Genomic DNA, 24,814 nt, shown 5'->3' with positions numbered 1-24,814 from the left:
GGCTAGAAATTATTATTTATTTAGATCGGGTATGTCCCTTAGTTGAATGGCCTGAGGATAAAACGTGACTTTATAATGTACTGCATGTACACTAGTAGATCTTAGTGGTAAGCACCACTTGAAAGTGGAGTGAGCTGAAGGACTTTTTAAAAACAAAGTCTATTTCTTGCTTTGTGTAGTGTATCTATATTTTAAATCCAGTTTATGGTGTTTTTTAGCTATTCTTAACTCTTAGGCTCAGCACATTTCTCAAGACCATTCTGCAGGGTTGTCACAGACAGAGTGGCTCTCTTACATTAGAAAAATAGATATGTTTACATTTTTGCTCGATTAAACATTGTGTTAAAATGGTGACTGCATAATTGCTTTTTGATCAAGATGATGATAATTTTGAACAGTGCTTTTAACTTAGTGGAGCAGGAAGTAGGTTTGTATACACTTTCCTACCTGCCCTTTATAGTCTGATTTCCTGGGCTGATGTCCCCTGTATTCAACAATTAAAAACCTCCCTTCCATTTTTTCCCATTGTTTTCCTGCCTGATGTTTCTATACATTTCAGAGTAAAGAGTGAATTGAAGTGATTCATCCAGTTCTCTTTTTGCCTCTCTGCAAGGGGGAACCAATTCTGTTATGCATCTGAGGAGTATGGAAGAAATGAAAATAAAATTTTTATGTCTTGCTCTGATGTGGAAAATGAGGTCAGGGAGATCTCAGGGACTGGCGCCGGGCCATGGACTGGCCGTTGAGAAACACTGCATTAGAGGAGATGATGCAGGGGGGCTGTAATGTAATCTCTCTTCCTTCCACTGTCTACTGCCTAACATGCACTTGCACAGGGGCTACAACAGTGGTGTCCAATCTGTGGCTCTCCAGATTCTAATTGTGGCCCTTGAGGACAATTGTGTTAAGAAACTGTGTATTTTTATGTATGTATTAAAGAATAGAAAATGTGCTTCCTGAGTGTCACCCTGTCACTTTTAACCAGAAGGGTCTGAATCAGCTTTGGCACGATGGGGAGGAGTTAGGGGATTCTGCAGTCTCAGGGTATGTCTACATGGGGATAAAAAACCCAGAGCTGGCCTGTGTCAGCTGATTTGGGCTCGCAGGTCTTGGGCTAAACATTGCTGTGTTTAGGCTCAGGCTGGAGCCCAAGCTCTTGAGACCCTCCAGCCTCGCAGAGTCCCAGAGCTTGGGCTTCAGGCCAAGCCCAAACATCTACATGGCAGTTTTTCAGCCGTGGAGTTTGAGCCCCGCCAGCTTGAGTCAGCTGAGCTGGGCCAGCCGTGGGTTTTCATCCCGAAGTAGTCGTACCCTCAGGAGCATTCTGAGCAGTTACTGTGTCCCTTCTCTTCTGCAGCTGAGTACCTTCCCCACGGACGTATGCCTGGAGAGGAGGAGAGAATAAGCTCTAGCTGCACCATTGCCTGCTTCCCTCCTGGCTGGGAGAGCCCCAGGAGAGCACAGGAACTAAACAGGATCTGCCTTAAACTAAGGGAATGGCTAGCAAAAGATGACTTCCCCTTCTCAGCCACCTGGGATAGCCTAGGTGAGGAGAAAAGGAGGAGAAGCTGAAAAACAGTTCCCTGATTCTCATATAGCATGATTTTAAAGGTTTCGGGGTAGCAGCCATATTAGTCTGTATCCGCAAAAAGAACAGGAGTACTTGTGGCACCTTAGAGACTAACAAATGCAGAGTCATCATAGGTGGCTCCTATACCTTCCTCCCTCAGTCCAGGAATTGGACCTTGGAATTGCTTTAGCTTGTGCTGCCTGACTTTGATCTCCAAAGAAGGTCTATCAGCAGTGTTCCAGCCACTCTCCCGCCTGGCCCCCTGCATATCTCTTCACCCTGGACTGAGGGAGGAAGGTATAGGAGCCACCTATGATGACTCTGCATTTACTGAGCCAATCCTTTACTGGGGAATTATGGGTTGTTTCCACTCCCTATACACCACCTGAACAAAGTGAATCGATCAGAACAGGAAAAACAAGAGAATCTTGGCCAAAGTATTGATTGCAGCCCCTTGATCTTTTAGAAATAGTACATAGCACTGGCCCTCAGTCTGAAAAAGTTGGGGCAGGAGATTAAGCAGGCCCTTCTTTCAGTAAAACCAAAGTCCCCTTAACTACAGCTACGTACAAGTGATGTTTAATTCCATATTTTCAACTGGTGTTTTTAATGTTGAGAATCCTGTTTTTCATGGGGATATTAATAACCTTGTGTTGAAATTAACTTACTTTGTGTGTACACTGACTATTAAAATCTTTACAATTTAGCCTTTGCCAGAGGGTAATTTTACCCTGGACTCTCTATGCTTAATGAAGAGAATACTGCAAATAATGTGGCGATATGAATTACTTCTGAAGTTATTACCGCTGTACTAGGCATGAGTCTGAACTAGAACCCCAGATCTGTTCCACCTCAGACTTTGGGAATGTTCTGATCCAGAGTAGAGTTGGAGGTTCATTTTCCATCCTTAAATGAAGCAGTATTAATTGTTCTACTGTGTTTTGAGTGCCAAATATATCTTGTGAAGTATTTTATGTTTGGACTGATGGAGTGAATGGCTGACACTAGCTATAAATACTTCTTTAGTCAGTTAACTCAAATAGTTAAAACAACAACAGAAACAAATCACATCATGTTAGGGTTCCCTCTCCACTCTGAACTCTGAGGTACAGTTGTGGGGACCCGCATGAAAGACCCCCTAAGCTTATATTCCACCAACTTAGGTTAAAAACTTCCCCAGAGCACAAATCCTTTCCTTGGATGGTATTGCTGCCACCACCAAGTGATTTAGACAAAGATTCAGGAAAAGGACTACTTGGAGTTCCTATTTCCCCAAAATATCCCCTCAGGCCCCATCACCCTCTTTCCTGGGGAGGCTTGAGAATAATATACCAACCAGTAGGTTAACAAAGTGAGCACAGACCAGACCCTTGGGTTTTTAGGACACTAAAAACCAATCAGGTTCTTAAAAGAAGAACTTTATTATAAAGAAAAAAGTAAAAGCAGCACCTCTGTAAAATCAGGGGGGAAGGTAATTTTACAGGGTAATAAAAAGATTTAAAACACAGAGGATTCCCCTCTAGGCTCAACTTCAAAGTTACAAAAACAGGAATAAACTTCCCTCTTAGCATAGGGAAAATTCACAAGCTAAAACAAAAGATACTCTAACGCATTTCCTTGCTATTACTTACAATTTCTGTAATCTTAGCTGTATCATTTCAGTAGAAGCTGGGCTACCTGCTTGGTCTCTCTCGCTCTCTTTCTCTGTCTCCAGAGGGAACAAAAAGAGCACAAACAAAACCTCCCTCCTCCACCCCCAGGTTTAAAAGTATCTTCTTTCCTTATTGGTCCCTTTGGTCAGGTGCCAACCAGGTTATTTGAGCTTCTTAACCCCTTACAGGTAAAGGAGGGATTTTATGCTACCCTAACCTGTATGTTTATGACACATCACAAGGGAGGTTGGATGTACATAATGTTCAATAGAACGCTACCATACATAAAAATAGAGTGGAATCCTTTTTTAAAAAAAATATGAAGCTATGTAACTTGCATTTTGATTATCAGAGTCATGACTTCACCCAGTTCCATGAAATGGGACTTCCTAACTCTTACATGGATAGTAGCAAAACCTCCTTTGTGCAAGAACCAAGTGCATTTTAGACATTTTAATATCATCGAACTTTTAGGATTGCCAGCCCTCCAGGATTGTCCTGGAGTCTCCAGGAATTAAAGATTAATCTTTAATTAAAGTTTGTCATGTGATGAAACCTCCAGGAATACGTCCAACCAAAATTAGCAACCTTACACTTCATTGAGTTTATAATTGCCTTGAACAGGCACCTCCAAAGTAGTAAAATGTTTTACCTGTAGCTGAGTGGCAGTCAAAAATGTGTAAACTGCATTTCCACCCACTGAAAATTTGAAGAAAGTGGAAAGGAAAAAATTACCAGTGTGATGCTTTACAGTTTAATTCCCATTAAAGAGTATGAAGAAAAAACATATCGGCACCAGTTGGGGAATAGCTTTTGGAAAGTATTTTTTTATTTATATAGCACAGTGATAACAGTGCAATCTTACATTTAGGGGTATTCAGTTTTAGTTAGGTGCCGAATAAAAGACTGGAAAGGTGAAATGACTTATCACCTCTTATAGACAAACATAGAAGTCAAAGGCAGATGCAAGCTTTTATTTTTAATAGCAGAAAACAACTTCTCTTACATGAGATGACAGTAATTGGCATATTAACCGCAAACTTGCAGAACCATGAAAAGAACCTTCAGAACCCTGTTCCATTTTTACAAGTTTGAGGTCTCCAGCACTGGGAAGTTGCATCCAACAACACAGAGACACCGACCCCCAAACTGTCAGAAAGTTACTACAACACATTTGTGCCTAATTTCAGTCATTTAAGGTGTGCTTTTGGGTACAGTGTCTTTCATAGCCGATGTGGATTCTGAAAGGTCACTGTTGCCTTTATTTAAGGAGTGTCTCCAGTAAAGGGCAGTTAGGACCCTGGACTCCCCTGTGGAACCATCTCCATGGTTGCTAAAGGAGTATTATGAATCCATCTGGATTGTGGCATGGGGGATTTAGTTGAGGATTATGTCTGTCAGTGTTTGGGGGAGGGAAACGGTTTTCTGAAGCAATGGAGCAGTTGTAATTGTGCATTGGCACAGGACTGACCCTTGTCCCCCTGTATTATTGGTACTCAGTCTGAAATGACATAATTTTATAAAGCAAGCTGTTGAACTAAAAAAGTAAGATGCATCACAGCTTGCTTTAGGTTTATTCATTTTAAAAAAATGTACTAAATACAGTATCATAGTAGTTGGCAATATTATACCTTTTACTTTCTATTTCCTGCTGTCTTTTCCATGTACTAATATCGAATGCTATTCCTTCATTATTTAATTTTATTTAAACATAAGAACCTAATTTTGGTTTGAACTGATCCATGCTGTTGAGCACCTGTGACACCACAGGATATATTGAATTTGCAGATACTTCTCAGGACAAAATGACCAGGCCTAGTTGTGGGTCCCCAAGATGGTACTTGGGTACGAAGATAGAAGTTTGATATTTGAAATGTTCCTTAACCAAATTATACTGTGCAGCATTCATTAAGAGATGCCTTATAATTGTGTTTTTAATCAGAATTTCCTAGACAAAACTGTTCCTAAAGCATTGGTTGGCATACCGTGATTAGCCTACTGTGGCAATTCACTTAGTGCATTTCAATGTGCTTAGCTTTTTATTTAGTTCAGGATAGACTGAAATGCCACAGAAGTTCCAGCCAATCTAACTGTGATAATGAATTTTGAAAATATAAATCATGACTTGTAAAACACTAAAATTCAACTGAGAGGTGTTTAGATCAAATGCCTTATTAAAGTGGCTATCTTCATAGTGTTTCAGTTTTTTTAAACTCATGATGAAAGACCTTTTAGTTGTTAGTGCTAGTTATTGAAAGTTGCAAGTTCCACTTACATGTTTAGTATAAGTTCAGTGTTTTGGTCCTTTTCCTTTTGAGTGTTACAATTACCAATATAAATGTAAACTATATTTCAGCATGGGCATAACTGGAATGGGAGAACCAAGTGATTAATTGAAATTAATTATGTGTATTAAAAATTATGTTTGTCTAATGAAATCACTCTATCTGTGAACTTGGTTTCCTGTCTCTCAACGCCCTAACCAGTCAATGTATAGTGTAATGTTGGGGGGAAATGTCCACAGGGTGAGACCACTTCCTTAGTGAACATGAAATGACACCATATGTTTCATGAGTTAGGTTGGTAGTAATTAAAAACGATCAAATACATAAAAATATTTAGTTTTTTCTCATGGTTTTGTTTTCTTGCCCTTCCTTCTGTATTTTTCCTATGTTCCAGTTTTTCATAAATTCCAATTTAGTTTTGTCTGCATCTGGACTTCCTTACAGACCTTTTCTGTCGAGTTTCCTTTTTATTTTGGTTCCTTTCCTCGCCAATGTTTTTGTGTATTTTCAGTAGTTTTACATCTTAATTCATTGTTCAATCATCTCTTCCCACTGCTGTGGTAAATTACTTCCTGTTTTGCTGCTTTTATTTTCCCTTCTACTCCCTAGAAAAACAAAACTTGACCTCTTCCCTCTCTCTCTCTCTCACTCCATGACTCCCAGGTTATCCTTCCATCCATCTTCTTCCAATGTTCCCCTCTGGATTACTCAAGATTGCACTCTCAAGATCTCCCCCCACAACCTGCTTTAGCTTTATTTCCTTGTAAGGGTCTCTCCTGCTGTCACCTGCATTAGTAGTGCTTCTCCTTGCTAGGATTATAAGTAACTGGAAGAATTTCTGTGCAGTGCCATTGCTTGGGAAAGGGAGAGAAAGCTGCACAAATTAGTAGAATGAGTGTTCAAGCAGAAACAATCAAATGCTAACTGCTGCCTTTCCGTGCCCATGCTGCGGCTGAGCTCAGATACAGCAGAAGAATCTACAAATAGCAGTTGACATAAAGGAATCCAGGAGCCACACTCTAAAAACACTAGAATCCATAATTGCATGGAAAATCTATTCAGACAGAAATTTATTATTTATCATTTATTTTATAGTGCCCACAAGTGTACTAGGTGTTTGATCTTTGCTCAACTTAAAGTTTATTGTTATGGCTATAAATCTGACTGAGCGCCACCATTAAAATATAAATTCCAAGGGAGGTATAAAGCAACAGAGGGTCCTGTGGCACCTTTAAGACTAACAGAAGTATTGGAGCATAAGCTTTCGTGGGTACAAAAGCTTCTCATGATAGCCCTAGTGGACAGAGCAAATATTGACACAGACCATATTTTGTTGGGCTAACCTGCTTTATTGAAGAGCTACTACTCTACTACTACTGGGGCTGCTGATACCTGCCATTCGATATATTTTGGCAGAAAGAGAAGGGAGAAACAAAATGAAGAGATGGAGAAGCTTGTAGGGAAACACAGTACTAAAATGTTAGTTAATATGTTATAAGTCTCTGCTGCCCTTGCCTTTGAATGGCTATGCATTTGCAAAAGATCATGTTTAATTCCTTTCTCTGCCTTTTTCCCTTTCCTCCTCTCTAACAGGGTGTGCTGCTAAAGCGAAGTGGCAAGTCATTGAATAAAGAGTGGAAGAAGAAATACGTTACGTTGTGTGACAACGGTGTACTGACCTATCATCCCAGTTTACATGTAAGTATGCCACACTCTTTGCAGTCAGCACTTGTCAGACCACAGATCAGATACTGTTAGCAGGTTCATCTGGACAGGGTTTGACAAAAATACCCTGTCTCTGGTGGGAAAAAATCCTGAAGTATGAACCTGAGGGCACACTGGAGCTAAAATTCCATAGTGTGATCACATATACAACCTAGATAACCTTCCTTTATGCAGTTTACTAGTTGTTCAGTAGATGGAAGAGTTTATTTCATGTTGGGCTTCTTCTAGACTTGCAGGAATGGCTGTAAATATCAGGATTTTAAGAGATGACGCTTTTTGACTTGGAAAGGTGATTTGAATGCAGTAAATAAGAATGTATTTTTTAAGCTTTCTATAGCTTATGTGTTTCCTGGGTAGCAGTGATGGTGGCATTTTAAAAAAAAATTATCACCTTTTTAATTTTAAATTACTGTGGAATTTTCACATACACAATTAAAATACCTTATGTGGAAGACACTATTGCACCGATCTTGCATCAAGAAGGGGTGAAAGCATGAGGCACCTCGCCTCCCTTAAGGCCCCCCCCCAACACAATCCACAGTCACAACTGTCTGGGAGAACTTGGTCGCTGCACAGTGCTAGCACTCCGCTCCTGTGAGCACTAGCTACCTGAAAAGAGTGGAGAAGAGTTTGCTCCATCAGTCAGAGCGGATTGGGTAGGGAGGGGAGAACATGCTGCTGCATCTCTTTGGAAGGTGGTGGAGCCAGAACTGCTTCTGCAATGTGGGATCCCACTACACTCAGGCTCTTCCACATGCTGTCCAGCACAGGCTATGGCTGAAAACCACAATCTCGCCCTATGTTTCTGAATTCGCCAAGATCCACAGAGATGGGAGATGGGTGTGTATTTTTGTGTTGTAGAATCACATTCCTCACTATGATCAAAGGTCCGTCAAATTTATTGTCCTATAAACCCAGCATTCCAGCAGCCTCATCTCACAAGCATTAAAGAATGTAAATCTTTTCTCTGAAGGGATGCAGCATAGTGGAAATGCTTTGGCGTTCATAGATCTGCACGTTGATCCTAGTTTTGGAGGGTTAAAACTGTTGGGGCCACCTGCTGGGCTGCTTCCAGTGCTGCACCAATCAAGTCTTTCTTGACTGCATTCAGCAGAAGAGCTCTCCTGGGACTGCAATCCACTGAGCACTAGTGCTTGCTCTGGCTTGGTACAAAACTTCTCAGCCTTACTTTCTAACCTCTTGGGAATGTCTTATTGTCATCTCTGTCGTCACTTCCTTGACTCTTTAGAACTATTGATTTCATAAATTGCATGGCAGTTAGCTGCAAGGCACTGACCCGCAACAGAATTCATATCCTAAAATCTTTGTCCACTCCAGCAGGGCTTCGTCCCCTGTTCTTCTGATCCTTTTAGAACAGCCCAACTGCATCTGCTTCTCTGGTTCTTCCATTAAATTGTGTGAGGCTGGTGTGAGAGCCTCAAAGCATTTGACCTTGAAGCAAGAGTTGAGCCTCCCTGCTGCAAGTCAAGCAAGCAATTTGCAAGCAATGCTGATACAGGGCAATCAATTCTGGTTTTTACTGAAGGTATATCTCAGTGTATGACCACTTGCTCACCTTCCTCGCCATACATCTAAGGGTTTTATAACTTCTCATTACTTTTCCCTGGCAATTTAAGTGTTAAAGTAATATCTCCACTACCACATTGAAAGGAACCAGCCATTTGAGCACCAGGAGCAGAGAGTTTCCTCAGCAGGGGTGTCACAAGATGTCTCACTTGATCAACTGGCTTAGAATTTTAAAGCTGTAGGAATTTCCACCAAGTTAGTGTGGGGTTGCACAAAGCCAATAGTAGACTCATAGACTTTAAGGTCAGAAAGGACCATTATGATCATCTAGTCTGACCTCCTGCACAACGCAGGCCACAGAATCTAACCCACTCACTCCTGTAACAAACCCTTCACCTATGTCTGAGTTATTGAAGTCCTCAAATCGTGGTTTAAAGACCTCAAGGTGCAGAGAATCCTCCAACAAGTGACCCGTGCCCCACGCTGCAGAGGAAGGCGAAAAACCTCCAGGGCCTCTGTCAATCTGCCCTGGAGGAAAATTCCTTCCCAACCCCAAATATGGCGATCAGTTAAACCCTGAGCATGTGGGCAAGACTCTCCAGCCAGCACCCAGGAAAGAATTATCTGTAGTAACTCAGATCCCACCCCATCTAACATCCCATCACAGACCATTGGGCCTATTTACCTGCTAATAATCAAAGATCAATTTATTGCCAAAATTAGGCTATGTCATCATACCATCCCCTCCATAAACTTATCAAGCTTAGTCTTGAAGCCAGATATGTCTTTTGCCCCCACTACTCCCCTTGGAAGGCTGTTCCAGAACTTCACTCCTCTAATGGTTAGAAACCTTCGTCTAATTTCAAGTCTAAACTTCCTAGTGTCCAGTTTATATCCATTTGTTCTTGTGTCCACATTGGTACTGAGCTTGAATAATTCCTCTCCCTCCCTGGTATTTATCCCTCTGATATATTTATAAAGAGCAATCATATCTCCCCTCAGCCTTCTTTTGGTTAGGTTAAACAAGCCAGGCTCTTTGAGTCTCCTTTCATAAGACAGGTTTTCCATTCCTCGGATCATGCTAGTGGCCCTTCTCTGTACCTGTTCCACTTTGAATTCATCCTTCTTAAACATGGGAGACCAGAACTGCACACAATATTCCAGACGAGGTCTCACCAGTGCCTTGTATAACGGTACTAACACCTCCTTATCTTTACTGGAAATACCTCGCCTGATGCATCCCAAGACCGCATTAGCTTTTTTAACGGCCATATCACATAGTCATCCTGTGATCAACCAATACTCCGAGGTCCTTCTCCTCCCCTGTTACTTCCAACTGATGTGTCCCAATTTATAACCAAAATTCTTGTTGTTAATCCCTAAATGCATGACCTTGCACTTTTCACTATTAAATTTCATCCTATTACTATTACTGGAGTTTACAAGGTCATCCAGATCTTCCTGTATGATATCCCGATCCTTCTCTGTGTTAGCAATACCTCCCAGCTTTGTGTTACAGAACAGGGTGAAGTTTGATACTTTAACCCCCTCTCCTTGCTGTGGCTTGATGTGTAGTCACGTGAAGTTAGCAAATTAAAAATGCCAGTCTGTTTAAGGTTGGGAAGCAGCTACTGCACATTCACGTTATAACATTACTATGGGGTGAATGATAACCTATATTATGTTATTTTAAATGTTATTTCCATTGGCATTAGTCTTGAAGAAGCCATTGGAAATCATTGCAAAAGTAACGAGGGTGTCCATGGAAGATTTTTGTTCGTTTAAGTATTATCAATGTAGAGTGTGGAGCACTCTTACTCTCTCTGTCAACCAGGTGGCAGCCAATCACCATGAATAGTTTTTTTGCATCCTCCAGGCTGTAGGTGCTTTCTGCTACTCATTCTGCAGCAGAGTTCCACACAGAGTCAATGGTCTGCAGAGGAAATGGGACAGCAAGGCCAGTTGTAGATTTTGGTAATCCTGTCTCTATCCTTCATTGTGGACAAGTGCTGCTCTCCCCTTGGTGGGTTGAAAATGCAAATCGCTTCTGCTTCTCTGCCTAGTCATATATGTAAACCACAGCTTGAGGCAGAATCAGATATTCAACACTCAGTTATATACATAGACCTGTTTGTGCAGAATTTCTACATAAGCAGTCTTCTGTGTAGACTCCCTGCTTGTTGTGAATATGAAACTGGAGTGAAATGCTTGGTTCATCAGGCTTTAAACGCTGCATGATGTGCAGGAAAGCTATGCTTGTGTCAGATGGACACACTTAATATGTCTGTTGCTTGGGGGCAACGCACATTGCTCAGAAATGTGCCCATTGCAGCAACCTCAAAGCCAGGGTTCACAGAGATAGAGACCTGAGCCTGAAACCCTTTTTGATGGAGAAGTCTCTACGACCAGCCTCTGACCTGGGGCAGGAAACCTCTCCCAGCACAGATCACCAGACATTTCTCCAGCAAGGTCTCCTAAGACTCATGCAAGGAAATGGGCATCCTCTTCATCTCGTAGAGAGCAGACCACAAGGAAGTGGTCTCCAACCAGGTCACTCTCCTCGGTGCTGACCACACTGTGGCTCAGCACTTATGAGGCTCCAGGAACCTCCGGCACCGCCCATGCAGTGGCCTCTGACGAATCCCAGCTCTCCAGTGCAGAGTCAAGGGGCACCAAGCCTACCTCGTCCACCACAGCACCGTTGACGACACTGAAGGAGTTGGAACCAACAGTCACTCCGCCAATTATACCCCCTCCCACAATGACAACAGCTCTGACAAATACCACAGGAGCAGCAGTGGCACTAACTGCTACATCAGTGAAGCAATTGGCATCCACTTTATCGGCACTGAAGACCTAGGCACCGCGCCTATTTCTGCACCAGAAAGCCTTTTTGTATTGACATTGACACCAGAGTCCCCTTTTCTGGGCACCGACAGCTCCCCAGTGCATGCAGTAAAGGAACTACCTCTATCATTGGTAGCCCTCCCCCCATTTCAAGTGAGGAGGATGATAAGGAAGAAGGGGTCTTCTCATCTCACCGTTCCTCTCCAGTCAGAACATTTGTGACGCCTGGACCTCTATGAGCAAGGTTCACATAGGGACAGGAGGCACCACTATGGTGTGGACACCCATGGATGGGTCCACCCATGCCATTCCCCACTCGCTGGCCTTACTGGAACCTGTGGGGACCTTACAGAAGACACTACAGCAGAACCCTCAGTCCACATCGGGAGGGCATTAAATCCCCGCCTCCACTATTGGAAACTAGAACAACTGAATCAAGGGCGGAAACCACAGAGGACCAGGAGGAGAGTATGCCACCAGACACTTCACCTAACGTTATAACACCTCATCCTCTCCAGATGAGGCAATAATGCCCCCACCACCAACAACCACCGATGATTTCAGCCATTTCCAGGTTTTGTTCAGAAGTGTGGCTGAGGAATTGAAAATACCTCTCGAAGAGGTGCTGGAGGCCCAACGCGAACTTCTTGACATCTTGCAAATATCCTCATCATCTAGGATAGTGCTTCCAATAAATGGGGCGCTGATGGAACCTGCCAAAACAGTCTGGCAAACTCCGGCCACTATACCACCAATCTGTAAGAGGGCTGACAAAAAGTACTCTGTCCCTTCAAAGGGAACAGATTTCTTATTCATCCATCCAGCACCAAACTCACTTGTTGTGGAGGCGGCCACCCAGAGGGGGAAGCAACACATTATAAGTCAACACCCTGCGATAAGGATGGCAAGAGGTTGGACCTATCTGGCTGCAGTCTATTCCTCCTCCACACTCCAGTTCAGAGTGGCAAACTACGCAGCACTACTTGCCAAATATAACCACCGTAACTATGGTAAATTCATGGACTTTCTTCCTCAGGAATATTGCTAATAGAGACAATTTTAAAGCACTGGTTTCTGAGGGGCAAATGATAGCGAGGATGGCCCTACAGTCGTCCCTAGACATAGCAGACACTGCAGCAAGATCTACTGCTCCCACGGTAGTCATGTGATGACTTCATGGTTGAACTCTTCGGGGTTCCCCCAGGAAATGCAGGCTACTGTTGAAGACCTCCCATTCACAGTCAAACCAGCAAGATGTTACACACCGTGAAAGATTCGCAGGCAACATTCCACATGTTACACACCAGAAACAAAATAGTTATCAATTATACCAAAGAAACGGATATTCACCCTACCCGCAACAACATCAGCACCAATAAGAGCAACAGAAACAGAGACCACAAAGACTCAGACCCTTACCACCTGCGGCGACCCAAGCTCCTTCATCCAAACAGCAAATTTGAAGGCTTGGTCAATGGTCTGAAGGACCTCCCTCACATTACAGTGCCAACAACCCAATCTATTTGGGGATCATCTCCTCCCTTTCTACCTGAAGTGGTCTTCCATCACCACGGATAAATGGGACATAGAAATCATCCATACAAGCTATTCCATCCCCTTCATTTCTATACACCCACCCGCCCCCTATCCCCGTCCTTCTTCAGGTACCCACTCACGACTGCCTACTACTACAAGACATAGATCACCTTCTACAACTAGGTGCAGTGGAAGTAGTTCCCACTCAACAGAGGGAAGGGTTTCTATTCCCACTATTTCTTAAAACAGAAGAAAAATGGGATGGATACCTATATTGGATCTCAGAAAACTCAATAAATTCATGAGAAAACGACAATTCAGGATGGTCATGTTAACAATGATAGTACCGGCACTGGAACTGGGGGACTGGTTTTCAGCTCTTGACATACAAGATGCTTATTTTCATATTATAGTACACCCTGATCACAGGTGGTTCCTAAGATTTACCTTAGGTACAGACTACTATCAATACAAAGTCTTACCTTATTGGCCTATCTAGCACCCCTGGCACCTCAAGTCTTTTCCAAAATTCTCATGGTAGTAGCAGCACATTTAAGAAAACAAGGGATAATAATATTCCCTTACTTGGACAACTGTCTTCGGAAGTAGCCCACTTGAATAGTCACCATCCGGACTACCCAACAGACGATAGACTTTTTCCAGTCTGTCTATCTTTTTCTAGGTCTACAAATAAACTAGAAAAAGTCAACCCTAGAATTTATCATGGCTTACCTCGATTCAGTGGAAGCAAAAGTTTCCCTACCAATAAACAGATTCGACCCAATGACCGAGCTCATATCCGTAGTAATGAGCAGCCCATGTATATGAGCCCGCACATGTCTCCCAACTTTTGGGTCACATGGCCGCATGCACATTCATGGTGAAACATGCACATTTACATATGCAGTGCCTTCAAGGATGGCTCGGAACCGTCTACAAGCCAAACAAGCATGGCCTAAACAGATGACTAATGGTACCCAAAGTCAAGGAATCCCTAAGATGGTGGACACAACCCAACATCGTGTGCTCGGGGATTCCATTCACACAGGAACCACCATCCCAGATGTTCGCAACGGATGCCTCCTTATAGGGTGGGGAGCACACATGCAACATGACACGATTCAGGGACAGTGGTCCCCCGATGAAACGCACCTACACATAAATCTGTTAGAACTCCACGCAGTTCACAGTTCTTGCCTCCATTTCCTACCGCTGCTAAGGAACCAGAACATCTGGGTATGACCAGCAACATTGTATGCATGTTCTACATAAACAGGAAGAGAAGGGCCCAATCACACTCACTACGCACAGAAGCCATGAAACTCTGGAACTGGTACGTCCAACATAGTATCATCATCTCTGCCTCCTACCTGCCTGGATGCCAGAACACCACTGTAGACAAACTTAGCAGACAATTTCCCCATGATCACGAATGGGAGATGAACAAGGTGATACTAGAGAACATATTCCAGCAATTGGGTCACCCAGCTATAGACCTCTTCACGATAACTCAAAACCGCAAATGCCTGCAGTTCTGCTCGAGAGCAGGTCTGGGAATCTGATTGATGGGGGAATCATTCCTAATCAAATGGGACACATCTCTCCTGTACGCATTCCCACCCATACCACTGCTATTGAAAATGATACACAAAATAAGGACCGACAAAGCAAGACAGCCCACACATGGCCAAGACAACCATGGTATCTGTACGTAGTGCGGATGGCAGCATGTGCTTCAGTCACCCTTCTGCTTTAAATGGACCTGCTAACACAACACAAGGGTCAAGTTCACCATCCAAACCTAGAGATGCTCCACCTGAAAGCATGGCTCTTCTATGGTTCACTCATGACGAATTAGCCTGCTTGGAACAGGTCAAACAAGTGCTGCTACATCGTAGAAAGTCTATTACTAGTAAGACTTACCTACAGAAATGGAAATGGTGCAATGCCAAACGAATCACCGCTGCGTCAGCACCCCTTCCACTGACGCTAAATTACATTCTCAAATTAAAAAACTCTGGCCTTTCCATAAGTGCGACCAAAGTGCAGCTTGCTGCTATCACTGTTCATACATCCAGTCACCAAATGATTCCCTTAGGGCCTACAAATAATTTACCCAGTTGTACGCTCACCTACACCACCATGAGACCTTAATTTGGTTTTAAAAGGTCTCACCAGAACCCTATTCAAACCCTTGGTGACCTGCTCCTTAATGCACCTATCAATGAAAGTCGCATTTTTAATGGCAATCACATCGGTTCGACGTATGAGAGAGGAATAGGGGCTTTCATGGCAGGCCCACCACGTGCTATCTTTTTTAAAGACTAAGTTACATTAAGGACCCATCCAAAAATCGCCCCCAAGATATCCTCGTCCTTCCATTTAAATCAACCAATACATCTACACGCATTCTTTCCCTAACCACACGAGAATGTACATGAAGCTACACAGCACATCTTGGACATTAGACAAGCTTTAGCATTCTACCTGGATAGAACCAAACCGTTTAGGAAATCCCAGAAACTCTTCGTTTCTATCGCGCAAGGTTCCAAAGGATCCGCTATATCAGCACAGAGATTATCAAAATGGATTTCCGGGTGCATTCAACCATGCTACCAACTAAAGGACATGCAATCCCCATAGGGGACCAGATCACATTCTACCAGATCAATAACATCATCCGCAAAACACCACGCAATAACACAAGGTCCAGAATCAGATGCACAGCTAGGATTAGCAGTGTTATCCTCCATCAACCAACCATCTCCAAAGCCCCTTCCATCCTCAGGAGGACAGACTATCCTCTACAATCACTGAAGTGGAGCACCCACAGGGACACACTAGAAGAAGAAAAGGTTATTCACCTTGTGCAGTAACTGAGGTTTTTCGAGATGTGTTCCCCTGTGGGTGTTCCACTACCCATCCTCCTCCTCTCTACTTTGGAGTGTGCAATAGGACCCTACAGTAAAGAAGGAACTGAGGTTCGGGTCACATGCATGCTAGATGAGGCGTCAATGGCACCGCGAGACCAGCACCGCGCATGTGTGACCCGTATGGGCACTGCTACTAAAACTCTCCGAGCAAAGGCGCAGGGATGCACTGACACCTGAGCTGGAGCACTCATGGGGGGGGGCACATCTTGAAGAAGCTCAGTTACTGCACAAGGTGAGTAACCTCTTCTTCAGAGCTCTGGAGTTGTGGTTCCCTAATGTGCAGCACTTGGTAACCCTTTCAGGAATAGTGGGGATGGGGAGGGATAGCAAAGTGTTTTGAGCATTGGCCTGCTAAACCCAGGGTTGTGAGTTTAATCCTTGAGGGGGCCACTTAGGGATCTGGGGCAAAATCAGTACTTGGTCTTGCTAGTGAAGATAGGGGGCTGGACTCGATGACCTTTCAGGGTCCCTTCCAGTTCTATGAGATAGGACACACACACACACACACACACACACACACACACACTTTCAGTCCCTCTGTACTGCAGTTTGAGTTGATGCAAAATTTGCAGGGACAAAACTCATTAAAATATTTAATCTATTCTTCAAGCACTGACAATGTGTTTGGCAATATTGCTTCGTATCAGGTCTAAGATCATAATGGTCACAGATCCTTACTATCAGATATGTTCAGCAGCCTATGAGAAATGATTCAGTGGTCTTGGACCATTTCTGCATGAAAAGTCTATATCACACAAACCGGTATCAAAATTGGTACTCTTGTAAGCAGTCTAGACAGAGAAACAAAATATCACAAGGGTGCAGAAAGTGAACTAGCATCTGAGTTCTAGAGGTGGTGCTTCCTGAAGAGTTGAGAGACAATGGCAGGGCAGTATGGGGAAGCTTGAGCTATACTTTGTTAGCTAAATAAGTAACTTCAGTTGCTAATGCTGTCAGCCTGACACCTTTCACAATCACTAAATGCATTTTCCTTTTCTTAAAGAAGGAGAAAATATATACATAAGCAGCCTACATTTTCAGGACTTGGTGCTGACCGTTTTTTTCCAAGAACCTTAAACCTGCCCTTCCCTTAGTGTGCCTAAGGGACTACCTTGATAGAAAAATGGAGGGGATAATGAGAGAGAACTTTGACCTGCAGGTTTCACAGTTCACCGTGTCTACCTATTCATCTTACATGTCTGTCTTGCCTTCACAAAGGGACCCATGAGAGTTTGTCTAGGCATCTCTTGGTTCCTAATGGCATAGTGCCATGCATCAGGGCTCCCTGTGTATATTCTCTAGGATACTTGCTGGGTAGTGCTATTTTAATGGTGAAGGACAAGTTTGTGTTTGAAGCCTCTTTAACTTAGCGTCATCCTGATGAATACCTATTTTGACACCCATCTACCTTTTGGGGTTTTTTACCAGCATGCCATAGGTCAGCAGATGACACAGCTTTAGCTTTGGTTGTCCTTCGTGTAAAATGTTCTGCCCCAGGATCCACTTCAATTGTTCACTTCCCCACTTCTAATAAAGAGAGATGAAAACGTAACTTTTTCCTGAGGGGATTTTAATTTGTTTTATATTTGAATCAGTTTGTTTCTATATTTGTGTTTTTTACATCGATACACAGCTCCAGGGTAGATTGTGGGGAAAGGGAGGGTTTTATCATTATCCTGGTTATGTGGAACTCCTTGGAAAGTGCCTTTCATCAAAGCTCAGAATTGTCTTTGTATTTCAAGAAATACAGCTTATTTTGAGAATTTCTGAACACTACTCTCAAGATTGCTAAGGAGATGCTCCCTACTTCGTATTCCCAAGATTTCAGTTCTTAACTACTTTTCTTGGTACTCAAAGCTATTGTTAAGGCTTGTCTCCAGGGAGACACTCAGTAAAATTAATTTGAATTAATAAAAGGTGTAAATTTAAAGTGAATTATTTAAACTGCATTAAACCCCTGTGTAGACATACTCATTCAGAATTAAAGTTGTCTTAATTTGCTTTAGGTTGCTGAATCCACTTAATTCAAATTCTTTCCTGAGTGTCCCCATGAAGACAAATCCTAAGATTCCCAAGCAGAAAACCAAAGCCTAAACTTTGTCAGGGCAGAAACAAACCTCCAAGGGTTCCATTCCAAAGGTTCATCTCATCTCAGAATAAGGATGAAGTGGTGGGGGAAGATCATCTAGTTCCAGCATGCATGGCTCACCATTGATCTTAGACACAGTGGGTTCAAAAGTGTTCCAACAATTCTGGTATCTCCCACCATGCGAAAAGTGGTAAGTTCCAACATCTCTATAAAGGAAGGGTCTCCTCTTCCTCATGATGCCTGTGGGAAATTGAAACCATTTAATAACTTTCTTCTGGGAAAAAGTTCCCACGGCTTTATTCTTATTTCATTGCCTTCCAAAATAACCAAGAATGAGAGGGAAATCCTGCTGACTGTCCTTATAAAACCCAGCTGGCCATCTAGCATCTATATATCTTGGGTACATATCCAAGAGAATAGTTTGACTGTGTACAGAGAATAGCATTGTATGGATAGCATTGTGGATAGTGCACTGGGACTGTGGAGACATGGGTTCTGTTCCTGGCTCAGCCATAGGCCTGCTTGGTCACCTAGGGCAAGTCATCTCATCTCTCTGTGTTTCCATTTCCCCTTCTGTAAAATAGGGGTACTGATACCGACCTCCTTTGTAAAGTGCTTTGAGATCTACAGATGAAAAGTGCTGTATGAAAGCTGGGTGTTTTTATCATAATGCTCTGAGGTCTGAGGCATAAGAGCAATGCTTCTATTTTCATCTTTCTCCGATTTGGTATAGACTCTGTTCAAATGACCTTCACAAAGGTTGTTGGGATTGTGGTGGTGCTGCAGGACTGACTAAAAAAAAAAATTTGTTATACTGTATCCAGATGAGACTCATCTAAATAAGTTTGGCCTGGGAAATCACTAGGTGATATCCACAACTTTGGAAATACATTTTCTTATGAACAGTGCTAACTGAAGGAGAAATGAGGTCATTCCATCATTCATAGAAACATAGTTCATGTTGGCTTAATGATAAAGACCTTAGGAATGATTTTTCCATCATCAGACAAAGTAATCATGTTGCAATAGTGATGTGTGAAACTTCAGCATGGCCAGGAGTTGTCTTGCTTCACGCACATCTGCTCTGCTATATTGTAATGACACTCACCTTCTTAGGAGACAGCCTAAAACTACCATAACAATACCTTGGCTTGTGAAATTCTACAGGTACTGACTGATCTTCTAGGACCCAGTCAGAGTTTAAATGATGATCCATGTAAAAACTATTGAAATGTGACACACGAGTGTCTAGCACTGTAGCCAACTCCAGCGATGTTCTCACGTCTCATTATATTTAGTGTTGTTTTCTTAAAGCCTTAGCTCCTCAAGTCATGTGATTAAATAAAGCTGGGATTCTCATGTTAAAAATTCCTTGACTTCATGCTTCTGCAGAAAAGCTTGAAAATGGGGACTTGAAAAACTCAGAGGCCAAAAAGAACCCAAAATATATTATTGTTTTTAGGCTAATTTCATGATTTTGGGGGACCTGACAAATTGTTTTTGTAAGTATGGGGGCTGGCAACAATGGGTTCTTGCAGTCTGCCTATCATTAGTATTTAAATGCTGTGTTGCACTACTGGGTATATGAATAACTTTGTGCAAACATCTTTGTCTGGCTCTTCTCTTGCTCAGAAAAGTGTGTTTCCCCTTGAACTGTTTCCCAGCCCCAAGGTATGTATAAGTATGTTGGATTAACAAACTACCCATGCTCTCCCTGATGATTGTAGTCAATAAAAAATAGTTTGCTTCAAATGAAAATACAACTCTAGATATTTGTAAAGTCTGAAATCTCTTCTTTAATACCTTTCTCGGAAGGGCACAAGTAATCCTAAAATCAGGTCACGTTGAATAGGTCTGAGAATTGACCCAAAGATAGCTTTGTTTATGACTTCATATTGCTATGTATCAATTAGGATGCAGATGTACTCTTTCAAACCTTTTGCATTCAGGGCAGACCCTAGGAAAGGGAAGTCGACAGGGTGATTTTAGGGGTAATGTATGTTTGACAAAATTATCAATGCTCAAATTTGTGTTATAGTTATTTTTTATCAGTTAATATGTCTGAAACATTGGAGTAAATGGAAAAACAGAAAGGCATGAAAGATGTACTGTGTTGTGTCTAATCCTTGCTGCATATTTGAGGTGTTGATGCCATATATCTTCCACACAAAAATAATTGTGGACAAGTTTAATAGTGTCTGTCCTAAAACCTTTTCCAGAATAGTATACTGTTTTATGATGTCATTTGTTACAATTTCTCTGGGCTGCATTTCTTAATTTGGTCATACTTTGATATATTGCTACTGTTATTTTGTAGAAACTACATGGTAACCTCTTCAGAAAAAATGATAATTAAAGTCTGTGCTACTTTACCACCTTATGCCATGATAATATGGGATATCACACATCACCTCCGTGTGTTTTCAACTAATACATATATTGTGTGTGATAGCATGTGTTCTCGTATGGGAAACAAAGGGGTTGGTAGCGTGCCAGAGGGGACCACTACAGAGATCATCCATGCAGTTTGTTGTTTACTGGGAGATAGGCTGCTTTGTTTCCTTGCAACAGTGCTGCAGTAAGGATTAGTTTTTTGTTTTTGTTTTTAAAAACCACCTAAATACATAGCTGCCACCCTTAAGGTAAGGCTTGCAATGTGGGAAAACTGCCGAGGTAAGTAAATTTTAAATCCTAACAACCTTAACAGTGTCCCTTCAAACTGAGTGTAGCCCTAAATGAAATCACCACTGCACCTGCTATGCCAAGTGAAAAATCATGGCAAGCCATGGGCATAATGAAATGTGAAGTTCTCAGTGTCCTGTATAATGGTCAGTAAGCTGTACCATAAAAGACTCCCACTTAAGCAGTCTGTGCTTAGGGTAATGAAGACTGATTATTCCTGTTGTTTCCATGTAACTAGTCCCACAACCGGGTAGAGATTCTCCTTGTTTGTGCATTAAGTGACCTGTGAATATATAAAGCATATTTAGCTTGGAATCCATTTGTTTCTGAGCATATGACACAAGATTTATCACATGTAATTAGTGTAGGGCACTGCAATGCACATGGAACTATTACTTGCAGAATAGTGTAAATATGCAATATGTAAGAGATATCAGCAAAGAGTGAAGCTCATTGTCAAAAAAGACAGGTCTGTGAGTGTTTGGTTACTTGAACAAGTTGCAATTTAAATAGCAAAAGGCAAGGGATTGATTTATGAAGAGCTGCTTTATGAAAATAGTAGAACTAACCGGTATAGACATAAACGTTACCTAAATTATTTGTGATAGACAAATTGTGATCTAGTGTTTACTAAATGTTAGATCGGTTCTTGCTATGATCTAGTGAGAGCAGGGGGGGAGTGAGGGGCAGACACAGAATAACCTGCTCAGATTTCCATGAAAATGTGCAAACTATGAAAAATTCAATATTCTGTATGTTTGAGATCTGGTGTTCTACATTGAAAGACTCTTCCTACCCCCCTCCCTCCCCGAGCACCAATTGATCTGATTAATATTGTAGCATAGACATAGTGAATGTTTTGGTTTTTTTATTCCTTTAACTTCAGGGTCTCAGTTCTCAATGTTAATAGTAAGGGAACAAGATGACCTTCTTGTTACCAAGATCCAGAAGGAGCTTTAGGTTGATCAGAGTGTTTTCCAGAACAGACTGACACACATTTTAAAATGACTAATTGTCCCCCAGTTTATTTTCTGGGGAGGTAGCTTTGTAGTACCTTTTAAGAAGTCAGAGTGTACTAAGATGTTAAAGGATGTAATGTCCATATCTCTATGTAGGAACGCATTTAGGGAAAATGTTTTTACTGCTGCTTGCACAGAAACTTGTGATAAACATTTTCTTATGTGGCTCATAACAGGACTGTAGGTTTTTTTCTGAGGTCTCTGCAAAGAATGGGGGAAGTGGAGTTGGAGATTGTTGTTTTTTCTCAGGTGTGCCTGTGGCCCCAAATGGAAACCAATCAAGGTGCGATTTATGTTCATTAAGTGCTTGTCAAAACTGAAAAATTTTCTAATCAACAGCAATCTAGCTGAGGCCCCCTCTATGGCTGGGAGTGTCGCCTCCGCAGTATCGGCTATTTGCCTGTTACAACTCTAGGCTAGAAATCCGCTGATGATTACATTAGGCTAAGCTGCGAAGTAAATGAACCATGTCTTATTTAGGTGCAACTAGCTTCAGTGTAGTCCTGCCCCGCAGGGCACTTTATAGCGTTTTATGGCTTTAAAATTAGTGTAGCTTCCCATTTGCTGCAGGGTGCTGCATGTTATGCCTTTGAACTCAATAAGCAAAGGGAAGGGGGCCTTTTGTTTTTCCCCCTTTTTTTTTTTTCCTTTGCAGTTTAGCAATTTTGTTTTGCATCTTTTCCAGACGGCATTTTGCAATAAAAATGTCTGACTGCCATGTACACACAAAAGTACGGCTTCAGCATTTACCAGTCCACATCTCGCACCCGCTTCTGACAAAGCAGTTGTTCCTGACGATGAACAATAGCTTTGCAGGTTACCATTCATGGCTCCCTAAGTCGGTATTGTTCTCTAAAATATGCCATCTTAATCTTAGCTCCCTCTCTCCAAAAACTTCCAAGATGCCATCCTGAGATACAAACACAGGCTTCCTGTTTTAATACTTCTGGGGCATTTTTCACCTACGGATAAGGAAGTGATATACCAGCCTTAATGCAGTGAGCCTCACAAACATCTCTATATGATAGACAAGCAGGGTCTCCTATCTGCTGACCGGGCATCTAATGTACATATATCAAATATCTGGCCCAGCACCAGCAAACCAATAACTGTAGTGGGAATAGAACTCCTAACTACTTGCCCTGTGTCTTAACCAGTTTCTAGCATGGGAAATGGGAGCTGTTAGATTGTCTCAACACAAGTCACAGAATGGGAAGTGTGTGTTTTTTTTCTGGCTGTTAACACTTTGAGGACTGCAGAAATATTCATGTACCACTTAATATTTGACTGGAAAAAGCCAACACTCTACGGGTTAAATTCTGTATTTTATTATCTTAGAGTAAGTTATCAATGGGGGATAGAAAAAGGAAGGGAATGCAAGAGAGAAAATGAAAATTTGAGGGACCAATTTTTTCCAGGACTTTCTGAGAAGTGAGAGGTTAGATTAGGTTTAGGCACATTGATTTTGTGACCCACAGCAACCTTGTGATGAGTGTGTTGGTGTTGAGCATGACAGAAGAGTGTACTCAGCCAAACAGCTACATGGTTAGGGCCCTACCAAATTCACAGCCATGAAAAATGCATCACAGACAGTGAAATCTGCCAATTGCAGGGGGGTCCGTGGTATTGCCACCCTTACTTCTGCACTGCCTTTAGAGCTGGATGAGCACAGAGCGGGGGCTTCTGGGCAGCAAAGCAGAAGTGAGGGTGGCATGGTATGGGGAGGTTGTCACTTTTGAGGGGGGGGCAGGGCTGGCCTTGCCTTATGGATGGGCGCTGTGGGCAGCTGCACAGGGTGTTGTGGTTGGGGCGCCGCTGTGGTCACCCCCCCCCCCCCCCCCACACACACACACACAAAGCCAGTCGCAGTCCCCTTTAAACCTGAGCGCCGGGCCCAGAGTCGGGGAGGGGCAGGGCTGGGAGCATTCTAGCCGGGGGCTCCTACAATGCACCAGGCTCCAGCTGCTAGTTCTGCCTGGGCAGGGATTGGACTTCCTCTTCCCCAGCATGGGCTGCTCCCAGGGCCGGGTCATAATCACCTCAGTGAATCTTGGCCAGCTGCAGGAAGCACTGCACGTCCTGCCTGGGAGCCCAGCTCTGAAGGCAGTGCTGTCACAAGCAGCAGTGCAGAAGTAAGGGTGGCAATATTGCAACCTCCCTACAGTAGTCTTGTAACCCCCCCCTCCTTTTGGGTTGGGACCCCCCAGTTACAACACTGTCATTTAAATATCTGAAACTATGAAGTTTAAGATTTTTAAAATCCTATAACGATTAAATTTACCGAAATGGACCGTGAATTCGGTAGGGCCCTAATCTTGGTAAACAGTATGTGTATTCTATTGTATGAGGGGAAGGATTGTGGAGAAGGGCTGCTCCAAATATAGTCCATCCAAATGCAACCAGAGGGAGTCCTAAGAATCCCCCCCTCTGAGGCCTCCCAGGGAAAGAGCTGATATGGTTTCTACGCAAGGAGGACCACACTGCAACATTGGACCTTTCACTGTCATTTCAGAACAGTCCAGTAGCAACAGTACAAGGCGCAGTGTCTCCCAGTCCTGGTCTGCTTTGGCAGCAAGAGGCTGAGACAGACTCATTTTTGTATATTACATAAAGCAGTGCAGAACTCTCCCTCTTAGGCTCCCAGGGTCTATAGCTACCTACTTAATAATTTCATTCCCTTTTAAAGGTCTCACTTGCTTTGCCATACTCAAGCTCAGTCTCTGCTTCTGTAACACTGACCGACCCCGGTCGTCATCGGGCGGGATCGAACCTGGGACCTCTGGAGCTTAGTGCATGAACCTCTACCACATGAGCTAAAAGCCAACTCCCTGTTAGCTAAAGCTGTAGAGCAGACACATTTAACTCTTTCTATGTGGTCTCGGTGCCACTAGATGGGACAGAACACCACACCCAGGAGGTGTGTGGGTTACACTTCTTTGCTCTTTGTAC

At 42.7% G+C, this 24,814-nt stretch overlaps 1 protein-coding gene across 5 annotated transcripts in view; it reads left to right on the top strand.

The window, feature by feature from the left end:
- AGAP1 (ArfGAP with GTPase domain, ankyrin repeat and PH domain 1) overlaps positions 1-24,814 on the top strand; it is a 641,433-nt gene that overhangs the window by 417,259 nt on the left and 199,360 nt on the right. For all 5 annotated transcript variants that reach the window (XM_034785592.1, XM_034785589.1, XM_034785590.1 and 2 more), the window contains one exon: positions 7,101-7,205. In XM_034785592.1, coding sequence (XP_034641483.1) covers positions 7,101-7,205 — 105 coding nt within the window. The remainder of the gene's footprint in view (positions 1-7,100; positions 7,206-24,814) is intronic.

This window comes from Trachemys scripta, chromosome 11 (assembly GCF_013100865.1).
Source record: "Trachemys scripta elegans isolate TJP31775 chromosome 11, CAS_Tse_1.0, whole genome shotgun sequence".
Lineage (NCBI taxonomy): Eukaryota > Metazoa > Chordata > Testudines > Emydidae > Trachemys > Trachemys scripta.
Note: the sequence above shows the minus strand (reverse complement) of the source record. Positions and strands in the feature narration are given on the sequence as shown.